This window comes from Lithobates pipiens, unplaced genomic scaffold (assembly GCF_037356315.1).
Source record: "Lithobates pipiens isolate NorthernLeopardFrog02 unplaced genomic scaffold, aLitPip1_a1.2 Scaffold_16, whole genome shotgun sequence".
In the NCBI taxonomy this organism is placed as follows: Eukaryota; Metazoa; Chordata; class Amphibia; order Anura; family Ranidae; genus Lithobates; species Lithobates pipiens.
In genome coordinates, this window is record NW_027507748.1 from 405120477 (window position 1) to 405134325 (window position 13849).

Consider the following 13849-nt stretch of genomic DNA (forward strand, 5'->3'; position numbering starts at 1 on the left):
GCGAATGTACAAAGATTTTTCGTCTGAATATTCTCATCTGAAAATTGATCCGTGTGGCCAGCATAAGGCTCGGTACACAGCTATGCAGTTTGCGTGTGATCTGTTTCTGCAGTGCTTTTTGCTGTGCGTTTTTGATTTCTGTGCACGTGATTTTACTGCAATTTGCGTTTTTGCATTTTTTTTTGGGCAGATTAAAAAACACAAATTGCTTCCATTACATGCTTTTCTGCAGCTTCTCCATTGAAGTATATTGAACCAAAGAAGCACTGTTTTGCGTTTTAAAGTCCCTGACCCTTTCCAAATATGCAACGCCTGAAAAAAAGCACAGATGTGAACGTATCCCATAGGAAACCATGTAAATTAACTGTAGTGCGTTTCTGCAAAAAGCACCAATAAACACATAGATGTGAACCAGGTCTAAGACATTTAGTAACATAATGGGCTTAAAAATACTAAAATTAGCCCTTTATAGTAAAAAAAAAAAAACAGATAATCACTACTTTAAGGGGTTAATTTTTTACTGTAGAACTGTGAAATATTTACAGTAGCGATTATTTGCTCTTTTTGTACTATAAAGGGCTCAATTTCGGTTTTTTTTAACCCCATTATGTTACTGGCCGATTAATCGATTATGAAATGGTAATCGATTAATTTCATAATCGATTAGTTGTCGATTAATCGATTAGTTGTTTCAGCCCTAGAAACATTTGCCAGGCAACCAATTACAAACTCTTTGTAGCTTAAATAAAAGGTTGCATCACATAACAAAAGGCGTATAATAATGTTTCTTTCTTCCCTTCAGACCTCAGCTTGTAGCACCCCATATACCTGCTGAACTTGCTAGTAAAATTAATGTTGAAGGTAAGAAAAAAATTCAGGTTTCAGCCTTTGCAAATATTTCTGCCCAACAGTGTTGATTTTGGCAGCAAATTTTGATTTAGTTTGTCTTAGACTTTTGAATAAAATGCCATTTTAGTTTTAGTCCCATTTTTAGCCTTCTGTAATTTGTATTAAGTCGACTAAATCTCCAGTATATTTTTACATTTTAGTTGACTTAAATCTCCAGTACATTTTAGTCTACTAAAATCGAATGGGTGTTGTTAAATTGTAATGCGTTATTTAAAAAAAGTATGGGTTTGTTTTAGTTTTTTCCATAATTATATTTACCTGGGTGGATGCAGCATCAGTCCGATGCTGCAACTGTCACCCGGCGCCTCTACACTAAGAACCGAGCAATCGAACATCGCTGATGGCTCGGTTCTCAGAGCTCCCCAAGCAGAGAGCTGCTGACTGTCAATCTGCAGCTCTCTGCTTTGCTCCCTCCTCACTCACTGGAGTACTGAGCTGTGGAGGGGTGGGGAGCGGCCATCTCAGGCTCTCAGCCTGAGATGGCTGTTTGGTTCTAGGTTTTTTAAGTTTGGTTCTAGGTTTTCCTTCTTTAACTTGAAAACTATTGTTTTATAGCTGTTCAGAACTTGGCCGAAAAACAGGATCCAGGGGAGGGTACAGATGAAGGTAAGAAATAACATGGAGGAATCATACTTAAGCCCCATACACACTATCAGATTGTCTGCTGATTTTTCCATCACATTTACCAAAACCATATAATATGAGGTCAAACCTTAGGGGTTTCAATGTGTATGCAATCAGGCAGGCCCTTGTACTACATGGTTTTGGTAAACCTGAAGGAAAAAATCAGCAGACAATCTGATAGTGTGTATGGGGCTTTAGTCTATCAAATCTCAAATGATACCATTATTTGATATCTAATACGTTAACAAAACACCAGAAAATTATCCTCCAATTCACACTTTCTCTGACTTGCCAGTGCCATTGGGTGCGTATGCCCAAAACTAATCAACTTCATGAGCTGAAAAATTAGAGAGATAGCTGCAATGACCCATAACGGAGGAGGTCATTTTAGGTTTTATTTTAATTAAGATGCCTACATAGAAATACATGTGGCAATCTCATTTCACCATAATTAAAATCTAACAATTTTGGTTGTACATAACATAACCCTTTATAATATATTTTAATAAATTACTATTCAAATTAAACTGTGAAGAACTGAAAAGTTCTAGGAGAACAGTGTGAAGTGGTGGCCTTCCCCCCCCCCCCCCCCCCTAATCTTGCTCTATATTATTATTACCAGAATGGGGACATCCCAGAGGCAATAAGGAGGGCATGTGACTTTTAAAATCTTAAACAGTATTTTATCTAAGAACTTTTCTGCACTTTATACAGTGGGTTACTATTTATACTGGGTACTTTCTTCCTTTAAACCACCGAAATGTATGTTACATTACTGTCTTAGGACTTGTGCACATGTCTGCAAGGAGGCTGTTCAGCATGCAAGAGAGAACGGAACTTGGTTAAAATTCTTTCTACAACCGTTGTATAACTCTTATAAATAAGCAAAAGTCCACAATCTATCAAAACCATTGTTTTTGATACATGCAGTTATCTGTGATCCAAATATGTGGCTCTGATACTTACAGATTTCATCTCTTATTTTTATGCTCTGGTCAAACTTTTAGATTTTATAAGATTTGGGCACCCTTAATTCAAGCTAGAGTGGTTAGACCATTGGGATTTTGGAGATCTTCTAAAGATGTTTTTTCAGGTGGATGGCCACGTTCTCACACCACATAAATGTACATTTGGTTTGTCAAAAAAATAAGAATTTCTTTGAGTAGACTTTAAAGAGGAGCACCAGGCTCCTTCAGAAAAAAATAAGTCAGCAGCTACAAACACTGCAGCTGCTGACTTTTAATATTAGGGAACATACCTGTCTAGGCATCTAGCAGTGTCCTCATCTGAGCTGATTATCCAGTCAGCTATCTGGTGCTGGCGCCGCCATCTTGATTAATGGGAAATGGGCAGTGAAGTATTGTGGCTTCACAGCTGGCTTCCTACTGTGCATGAATGACGTGCCCTGCGCTTTAATGGGCCACAGTCTTCAAGGACCTGTGAAGTGTCCCACAAAGCTGCAGAAAGGGGGGGCAACTTTCGGCTCAGTTTTCTGTGGCAAATTGAATCGAAAGTTGGAATAGGTACCTGTCACCCCAGCAGTAGGTGGTGGTGGGGGGGGGGGGGGAGAATCTAAAGGTGCCAAATGTGGCAGCGGAGGAGGCAGACAGGTGGAGCTTTCCCCTTTTGTCTTTCGTTCACTGGAGGGCTTGGCACACTTTTATGACATTACTCCTGTGCTGTGTCCTCCAATACACAAAGAGAAAATTTATGTTCAGTACAAAAAAATCCTAGTTTATCTTTTGTTCATTGAAAGACATAGCGCAGTGATAATGATCTAAAGTTGAGCTGTGTCTTCCATTTGAACGCAAAGAAAATGATTTTACAGAGAATACTTTCCATAAGAAAATGGGAAACCTTTTCATGATGGTACATGAGCTGATAAAAATAAAGCTATGAGTTTAGATGGTGGACTCAGTTGCTTAAAGTTCTTTGATGCAATGCGGCTCTCGTCCAAGGAACCCACGCTGGTTCTCTTAAGCCTTACACTCAGATTAATCTATGTAGTAGAATACATTTTCTGCAAAAATACACGCAAGCATGGGTGTTAATTTCTTAATTACTATTATTTTTTTTATTACTTGATCTACCCGAAAAAATGTATGTTTTTACCTGATACTGTTACCTAATTTACATTATTTGCTTCTAGTTCATATACTAGTTTTTTTGTTTGTTTTTTGAGTATTCTTTTAAAGGACAAGTATGGCCAAATCTATTTTGGCCATACTTCTTCTATGTATAACAGTAGTGATCCCTTGTCAGCCGACAGCGGGCTAAAGTCAGGGTGCACCCAGATTTCTGGACCAGCAGCAGACTCTGCCTCTCAGCAAGCCACTGGTAGACTGAGCCAGCCACTCCTGCCACCTCCACCACCCAGTGCTCCAGCCTGTCTGCTGAAAACAGAGGTGAAAACTGAGTGATCAGTGGTGTTTGATCGCTCAGTTCTCAGTGCTGGGTCAGCAGGGGACAGAGGCAGCATTGGATTGATGCTGCATCCACCTAGGTGAGTATAAGTGTCATTATTTTCCCCAAGCCATACTTTTCTTTTACCAAGAGTATATTTTCCGCTACTTTTTCACAGATAGATCCCAAACCGTTGCAAGTCCTCCACCACAAACAAATGGCTCTACGACTATGACCTGCAAACAACGAGGAAAAGAATTCTCATTTGGTAAACAAGAAAAGTTAAATATAACACACTAAAAGTTTAAAGACATTTACTTTCAAAGACTTTTTATGCTGATGAAAACATAGCTACGGTGCTTTGTAGAAAAACATTCAAAACAAGTTATAAAATTAGTTGTGCTTTGTACCTGCTTAAATTGGAGACTCCTATATTTTTTTCTTTTCAATTACCCTTTTTGTTGTTATGAAACAAATTTGTTGTTACTCTTCCATGGAAAAAAACTCACGATTTTTTTCTGAAAAAGATTAAAACTGGCAAAAATATTAATATTTTTTATACTATATTGTAAGTGTATCTATGGTTAAAATGTAAAATCATATATTTATTTCAATATTGCATTTCAATTATTTCTAGCCTACTTTTTATGCTGAATGATCTTGAAGTATGTAAACGTATTCAGTGAAGAATACATAGTAGGAGAGGTTGAAAAAAGTCCATCAGGTCCAACCTATGTGTGTGATATGTCAGTATTACATTGTATATCCCTGTATGTTGTGGTCGTTCAGGTGCTGGTGTTTTTTGAAACTATCGATGCTCCCTGCTGAGACCACCGCCTGTGGGAGGGAATTCCACATCCTTGCCGCTCTTACAGTAAAGAACCATCTACGTAGTTTAAGGTTAAACTTCTTTTTTTCTAATTTTAATGAGTGGCCACGAGTCTTGTTAACCACTTTCAGACCGGACCATTTTGCTGGTAAATGACCAGAGGTCTTTTTACACTTTGGCACTGCGCTGCTTTAACTGGTAATTGCGCGGTCATGCAATGTTGTACCCAAACAAAATTTGCGTCCTTTTCTTCCCACAAATAGAGCTTTCTTTTGATGGTATTTGATTGCCTCTGCGATTTTTATTTTTTGCGATATAAACGTAAAAAGACCGCAAATTTTGAAAAAAAATGATATTTTCTACTTTTTGTTATTAGAAAAATCCAATAAACTCAATTTTAGTCATACATTTAGGCCAAAATGTATTCAGCCACATGTCTTTGGTAAAAAAAAAGTCAATAATTGTATATTTATTGGTTTGCGCAAAAGTTGTCACATCTACAAACTAAGGTACGTTTTCTGGAATTTACGCAGCTTTTAGTTTACGACTGCCTATCTCATTTCTTGAGGTGCTAAAATGGCAGGGCAGTACAAAACCCCCCCAAATGACCCCATTTTGGAAAGTAGACCCCCTAAGGAAATTGATAAGAGGCATGTTGAGCCCATTGAATATTTTATTTTTTTGCCTCAAGCGATTGAATAATGACAAAAAAAAAAATTATTTTTTTTTTTACACAAAGTTGTCACTAAATGATATATTGCTCACACATGCTATGGGCGTATGTGAAATGACACCCCAAAATAAATTCTGCTGCTTCTCCTGAGTACGGGGATACCACATATGTGGGACTTTTTGGGAGCCTAGCCGCGTACGGGGCCCCGAAAACCAAGCACCGCCTTCAGGCTTTCTAAGGGCGTACATTTTTGAGTTCACTTCTCACTACCTATTACAGTTTTGAAGGCCATAAAATGCCAAGATGGCACAAAACCCCCACAAATGACCCCATTTTAGAAAGTAGACACCCCAAGCTATTTGCTGAGAGGCATGTTGAGTTCATGGAATATTTTATATTTTGCCACAAGTTGCGGGAAAATTACAAACTTTTTTTTTTTTTTTTTTTTTTTCACAAAGTTGTCACTAAATGATATATTGCTCACACATGCCATGGGCATATGTGAAATGACACCCCAAAATAAATTCTGCTGCTTCTCCTGAGTACGGGGATACCACATATGTGGGACTTTTTGGGAGCCTAGCCGCGTACGGGGCCCCGAAAACCAAGCACCGCCTTCAGGCTTTCTAAGGGCGTAAATTTTTGAGTTCACTTCTCACTACCTATTACAGTTTTGAAGGCCATAAAATGCCAAGATGGCACAAAACCCCCACAAATGACCCCATTTTAGAAAGTAGACACCCCAAGCTATTTGCTGAGAGGCATGTTGAGTCCATGGAATATTTTATATTTTGCCACAAGTTGCGGGAAAATTACAAACTTTTTATTTTTTTTTATTTTTTTTAACAAAGTTGTCACTAAATGATATATTGCTCACGCATGCCATGGGCATATGTGAAATGACACCCCAAAATAAATTCTGCTGCTTCTCCTGAGTACGGGGATACCACATATGTGGGACTTTTTGGGAGCCTAGCCGCGTACGGGGCCCCGAAAACCAAGCACCGCCTTCAGGCTTTCTAAGGGCGTTACAGTTTTGAAGGCCATAAAATGCCAAGATGGCACAAACCCCCCCCAAATGACCCCATTTTGGAAAGTAGACACCCCTAAATTTAGGGGTACACTAGTGAGACTAGGTAATAAATGGCGGGTGCCCTGAAACTATAAAAAAATAACTAACCAACCAGCGTCACCTGTAACAGTTATATGGTGATCACTGGTGAAAGGGTTAACTAGGGGGCAATCAGGGGGCTTTATGCGGTAGTATATGGGGGTCCCTGGCGCTATAAAAAGCTGCGGCGAACCTAAATACCTACCTGCCTAACTAGCGTCACCTGTGACACTAATACAGCGATCAGAAAAACGATCGCTTATTAGGCTGGGTTCACACTGGAGCGATGCGGGAACGCCACGAATGCGCGGCGGGTTCCCGCATCGCATGCCTCCCGGCGGCAGTTCACACTGCCCTATGCGAACTGCTGGGAGTGTCAGTGAAATGTTACTGACACCCCCAGATCAGTTCGCATATCGCAGTGCGATCTGCAAACTCGGATCGCATGGTGTGAACACCCATGCGATCCGATTCTGCTGCGGGCCAAAAAAAGGGTCCCGTGCGAATTTGCGGCGGGTGCGGCGGGTGTGGCGGGTGCGGCGAATGGCTGAACTCGAATCGCACAGAGATCGGATGTGATTTGCACTGCAGTGCGGTGCGAATCACATCCGTTCTCAAACCGCTGCAATGTGAACCCAGCCTTAGTGACACTAGCGACGGGGGGTGATCACGGGGTTAAACCTTTATTGGGGGGGTTAGGGGGGTACCTTAGAACTAAAGGGGGCTAACCCTAACTGCCCTAACAGTTATTAGTCACAAATGACACCCGCCGGGTGATCAGGGGGTTAAACCTTTATTAGGTAATAAATGGCGGGTGCCCTGAAACTATAAAAAAATAACTAACCAACCAGCGTCACCTGTAACAGTTATATGGTGATCACAGGTGAAAGGGTTAACTAGGGGGCAATCAGGGGGCTTTATGCGGTAGTATATGGGGGTCCCTGGCGCTATAAAAAGCTGCGGCGAACCTAAATACCTACCTGCCTAACTAGCGTCACCTGTGACACTAATACGGCGATCAGAAAAATGATCGCTTATTAGGCTGGGTTCACACTGGAGCGATGCGGAAACGCCGCGAATCCGCGGCGGGTTCCCGCATCGCATGCCTCCCGGCGGCAGTTCACACTGCCCTATGCGAACTGCTGGGAGTGTCAGTGAAATGTTACTGACACCCCCAGATCAGTTCGCATATCGCAGTGCGATCTGCAAACTCGGATCGCATGGTGTGAACACCCATGCGATCCGATTCTGCTGCGGGCCAAAAAAAGGGTCCCGTGCGAATTTGCGGCGGGTGCGGCGGGTGTGGCGGGTGCGGCGGGTGCGGCGAATGGCTGAACTCGAATCGCACAGAGATCGGATGTGATTTGCACTGCAGTGCGGTGCGAATCACATTCGTTCTCATAAACCGCTGCAATGTGAACCCAGCCTTAGTGACACTGGCGACGGGGGGTGATCACGGGGTTAAACCTTTATTGGGGGGGTTAGGGGGGTACATTAGAACTAAAGGGGGCTAACTCTAACTGCCCTAACAGTTATTACAGTCACAAATGACACCAATGCAAAAAAAAAAAAAAAAAAAAAAAAAAAAATGACATTGGTGTCACTGTGACTGGGGGGCAGGGGTAATTGGGGGGGTGATCGGGGGGTAAAGGGGGGGTGTGAGTGTGCCTGGCATGTTCTACTGTGTGTGTAGAGTGTTGGTGCAACTTACTGATCCGCTCTCCTCCGTGTCGGAACGAAAAATACCGACACGGAGGAGAGAATACATCACTTCCTCTCCTGTGTTTACATTACAGGAGAGGAAGTGATGTCACCGGGGATTTCTATTCGTCGGGAGCGATCGCGAGGGGGTGGCCATGAATGAATGGCCGTCCCCTCGTCCGGGATCGCTCCCGAACGAATACCGACCGCCGCAGGCACCGGGCGGGGGCCCGATCGGGCCCCCGACCCGCGGGAGGCAAGGGACGTACATGTATGTCCTTATGCCTGCCCGTGCCATTGTACCAACGTACATCGGCGTGCGGCGGTCGGCAACTGGTTAAACCCCCTTCTGCGAAAAAGTTTTATCCCTATTGTGGGGTCACCAGTACGGTATTTATAAATTTAAATCATATTTCCTCTCAAGCGTCTCTTCTCCAGAAAGAATAAGTTCAGAGCTCGCAACCTTTCCTCATAATATTCTCCAGACCCTTTATTAGCTTTGTTGCTCTTCTCTGTGCTCCATTTCCCGTACATCCTTCCTGAGGACTGGTGCCCAGAACTGGACAGCATACTCCAGGTGCGGCCTGTAGAGCTCTTGTAGAGTGGGAGAATTATCGTTTTATCTCTGGAGTTCATCCCCTTTTTAATACATGCCAATATTCTGTTTGTTTTGTTAACCGCAGCTTTGCTGAGCCTATCATCTACTACAGGGGTGCCCAAGCAGTGGCCCGTGGAGCCATCTGATGTTGGCAAGCCCAGATTGCAGATTGCCTACGCGCCATGCCAGAGCATCAGGGTTGTGAATGAAGCCAGCGGTAGAGAAAGCAAGCAGCTGCGGAACAAAGCTGCATAAGCCAATGCTTCCTGTATAGCACCGGCTCCTGTCCTAGGCGGAGTGATACCAAATGCATTATTTTACATTTTTGTACATTAAACCTCATTTGCCATGTAGTTGCCCACCCCATTAATTTGTTCAGATCTTTTTGTAAGGTTTCCACATTCTGCGGAGAAGTTATTGCCCTGCTTAGCTTAGTATCATCCACAAATACACAGATTGAACTGTTTACCCCATCCTCCAGGTCGTTTATGAACAAAATAAATAGGATTAGTCACAGCACAGAACCCTGCTAATACCCCACATTTACTTCCTTGAATACAGTTGCACATAATCATGATGCCCTGTGAAAATGTGTTGTTAGTGTCACACATTTTATAGAGCTTGCTGTCTAAACTACAGGAGGAGGACTTTTAAGAAACAGTCAGTATAGGAAATATCTGAGGTCTGATGCACTTACCCAATCTATGCAATGCTTCACCAGCAGCTTCCCTTGCTCCCCGGCGACAGCTTTCCCTTCTTAAGACATAAGTGAGGGCATACAAACAATTGGTGCTCTTACAATTCTCCTGAAAACACAAGAGGTCATATTGGTTATGGAGGCTTTCAACTGGGCCATGCCCATGGTTTTTCATTCTTGTGTAGACTGATTGGAATTATTGGCTGAAGTGACCATCAGTTTAATTGTCATTTTTCCATGGAATACAGCAGGTTGTATGCAATTTGGCAAAGTTAGGTGGAGGTTACTTAAGTAGGAACCCAAGGTACCTGCCAAAAATGGATTGTGATCAAATGAGCATAGGATAGAGAAATAAATTGCCTGCATTTAAACTAATACTGGTTATAATCATAGGATGTGTTGAGTGTCAAGAGTAGGCCATAGTTAACATATGCGTATCCTTCTCTGCTCCATTTAATAATTGTGCTATCGCCAAAAATACATGAGCGGCTCTGAGAACAGTCAACAGTGCTAGGCTAAACAGGCAATTGTTTATATGTAGCCAAGACATAGCGGTGGTATCCAGCCACTATCACAAGTTTGAGTTCAGCCCAGGCCCAGTTCTGGTGGGTTAAAAAGAAAACGATGCCTCTACTCCTACATGGACTGGACTGGATGCCAAATACTTGGCCGTAGCAGGGTGTGGAATTCTGTGACGTGAAATGGCAGTCCAGAAAATGTATTTATCCATGAGTTGTAGCATGTAGGATGTGCGTGTTGTTTTTATGCTGCCAAAGCACAGTCTATTTTTGCTTGAAATTCACTCAGGTATGACTCGCATCTTATTGTCAGTTCAGCCCCCCCCCCCCCCCACTAACCCCAGTTGGTAACCATCACTGTCAAGTAAATACATGATCAAAAGTAATTCTATTCTTTTACTAAATGAAGCCTATTATTCTTCAGCACAGAGTTCAGTGACTTTTTTTTAAATACATAAGATGTGCAATCCTTCCCATACAAAATTTAACACTGACTTAATGTTGCATATTTTTCCAACAACAGAGGCTTGGAATGCTAAAATCACAGATTTGAAGCAAAAAGTTGAAGCACTCTTTGATAAGAAATGTGGTGAGTATTTGTAACTTAATTTATATTACTGTGTAATGTCAACCATATAAATGGAAAAATATTAGGATATTGGTATGTTAAAAGTCCAGACTATGAACAAACCATGAAAAAGCTTTAAAACAAGCTTTCACTGACCTCTCTAGCTGCTTGTACTGTGAAATACTTAAAGCAGTAGTAAACTCTTTGGGGGGGGTTCTTTTGCAAGGCAAAATCATAATGTATTAGTATGCACTGCATACTAGTACATTATGAAAGACTAGCTTTGAAACTAAGCCCTCCAGCGGCGTGTTGTCACCGCTGCAAAGGATTTCATCCTTGCCGGTCTTTCTTCTGTATTTGCAGACTGCAGCCACTTGACTGACCGATCCACAATGACATCAGCACGAGAGTCATCACCTGAATTTCTCTGGGTATTGGTCTCTTGCAATCCCTGTACAGCAAGGCTCAGACTTTGGGTGATGAAGCACAGGGAGCCAATCCTGGTTATGCTGCAGTGCAAGGACCATGCTCTTAGGAGGAGAGAGCAGAGTGACAAAGATGAGATCATCAGTCTGATGCTTGTTCTTCCACTGTTTAGTCACAAACTGGTAGAGGGACAAGAGCTGTGCTATTGATCTACAGCAAAGAAGAAAAATGTCACCACCGATGCTAGATAGTGCTTTACTGTGTGGCAGAGTTGTGTAAATCTCAGCACAAGATGTTTTTTTTTTGTTTACATTGAGCTTGAGGCCGAGAAATCTCCCAGCCAACAGATAAATGAGTCAAAGGATACAGCCTTGTGTGGGAAGCTCTCGCATATATGACAGCTTCCCAGCACAGGCACAGCCAGATCTGAATACTGGCTTACCTCTGTATGCCAGTTTAGCATTGGTCTTAATTACCACTGATTTCCTAAGCTGAGAATTGGTGATAATTCTTTAAGAATTTGTCACTGCCATAGCGAATTTCTTAAAGGATGGTAGTAAGAACTACTGGCATTTGTCTCACGTGTCGGTAATATTACCTACACTGGTGCACATGCTTGCCTGAATTATGCACGTATAGCTCTTGCAGAAATTATTAGTTTAGTATTCCTTTTTCTGTTGTACACAATTATTTAAACTATACATAAATTAATACTATCTTGTGAATGTAATATATCCTTTAGGAGAAGCATTGGGAATGAAAGATCCATTCAAAGTTCCATTTGCCTTGTTTGAGTCCTATCCAGAAGACTTTTATGTGGAAGGTCTTCCAGAAGGGGTCCCATTCCGCAGACCGTCCACTTTTGGCATCCCTAGACTGGAGAAGATTCTCAGAAATCAATCAAAAATTAAATTTGTCATCAAGAAGTAAGACAAATGTACTGAGAATACTATGGCCTTTACTCAGTGACGTATAGAGTGCAAAGTGTAGTAACCTACAGCAACCAGTCATAAGAAAACAGGTTGCAGCGAGAAAGTAAAATGTGTTTTCTTTATCGTACATCATGGGACACAGGGCCTTAAGTAATTAATGGGTTATAGGCCACCTTCAGGTTTTGACCCTGGTAAACCCAATCAAAGGAAGTTTACTCCCTATATAACCCCTCCTCCTGCCAGGAGCACATCAGTTTTTTGCCAGTGTCCAAGGTGTTGGTCACAAGTGAAGAAGTGCTCTGAGGAGCTCCAGGAGGGATCCATGCTGGATTTAAATTCCTCCATAATAAGAAGCCAGATCCATCCAGAAGTGCCACTGAGGCCTAAGGTGAATGGTACCTGGGACCTCGTATCCGAAGCATGAGGTTTTGCCTGTAATGCCCCTCTTTGTAGGGCTGGACCCCAGGAACCCAGGGCTTAGGTCTTGTTGCATTACTTCAAGCTTCCTGATGGGGTGCTTGTACATGGCCCAAGGCAGTTGGACCCCCGCTTTTACGGACCCAGTCCTTGAAGGTTTGCTAAACGTTGCCCGCCATGATGGATGAAAGTTGGATTTTCTGTTAATTCAGCAAAATCTTGTAACGAGGACAAGGTAAGGGAGGAAAACTTAGATATTAAAAACATCTATGCATTTTCTTTAATGTAAGGAAAAAATGTCATGCCTTAAAATTTCCACTAGATGGAGTCTATGCACATACCTTACTCTGTTGTCTCACTGTTTGCTCAGTTCCGTATCTGGCTGCACAGCGTGTGGCAGGAGATTTTTCAAGGTTAAAAACAAATCTGCAAAAGATGTATTCCCCCCCCCCCCTGCCGTGGGGGATGCGGAAGGTCCCGCTATTTTTCCGCTATAGTTTGTTACTGTAGGCTGTATTTTTACACAGGTCTGTGCCTCACTGCAGGAGGCTCTGTCACCCCCCTCCTGTTGGGTCTGGGACCCGAAAAAGGCCACACTCAGGCACGGGAAAAGTTTAAATAAAAACAGGGGCGGAATTTTTCAGAGGGGGGGGGGCTAACACAGGTGCCATGAAATGACCACAAGGACGCACGGCAGGCTAATGAAAGATAAATACAGCTGTGTCAGTCTCTCCTCTGCTGATGAGGAGGAAACAAGCTGCCTGCACACAGGGACACACGAGCTGTTGGACACAGATGGGTTGCAAAACTGGCACCCTTTTTCCAGCACTAGGCTGAACATTATAGCAGCTTTAAAAGTCATTACTATTTTCAGCAATTTAGTGCAGTTTGTATAGCGCCTCTGTTTTAGCACTTTGGACTATGGCTGCCAAAAAAGACCCCACAAAAGCCAAAAGAATAAAGGTTTCACCCCCAGGCATTGGGATTTACAGCTGTATTGCCATGCTGTCATCCTCGCCTGCATTACCAATTATGCCAACTCAGGGTGAGCCATTGGAGCAAATTGATGGTGCAGCTGCCTCTCGCATCTCCTCCCTTCAAGGTCTGGAAGAAAGATTAGTGGCTTTAATCGCATCCTCCATTCAAATGAATAGGAAGCGTACTAGGTCCCCCTCCCCGCTTTAGCTTTGCAAGGGGAACAGTGGGTACACAATGAAGTTTTACCCTCAATCAATCAGGAAGAGAAACAAACCGATGATTCTTCTGCAGAGGAAACAACGGTAGATTAACCTTTTTCAGCTTCTCAATCTGAAAAATTGCTGATGCAATCTCTTATGCCGCATAAAATTGAGAACATGCTCTCAAATTTTTACTGGCAGGAATTCGGCCAACTAAATTCTGATGGAGCATACACACGGTCGCATTTTCAGATGAAAAGCTCTC

General features: G+C 42.5%; 1 protein-coding gene across 6 annotated transcripts in view; it reads left to right on the plus strand.

Annotated features, from left to right (window-relative positions):
• The window catches only part of GTF2I (general transcription factor IIi), a 164791-nt gene that overhangs the window by 126245 nt on the left and 24697 nt on the right, over positions 1-13849 (plus strand). For 5 of the 6 annotated variants that reach the window (XM_077482378.1, XM_077482373.1, XM_077482376.1 and 2 more), the window contains 5 exons: positions 803-861; positions 1465-1515; positions 4115-4204; positions 10587-10652; positions 11800-11983. In XM_077482378.1, coding sequence (XP_077338504.1) covers positions 803-861; positions 1465-1515; positions 4115-4204; positions 10587-10652; positions 11800-11983 — 450 coding nt within the window. The remainder of the gene's footprint in view (positions 1-802; positions 862-1464; positions 1516-4114; positions 4205-10586; positions 10653-11799; positions 11984-13849) is intronic. The other variant, XM_077482377.1, reaches the window with a different exon arrangement.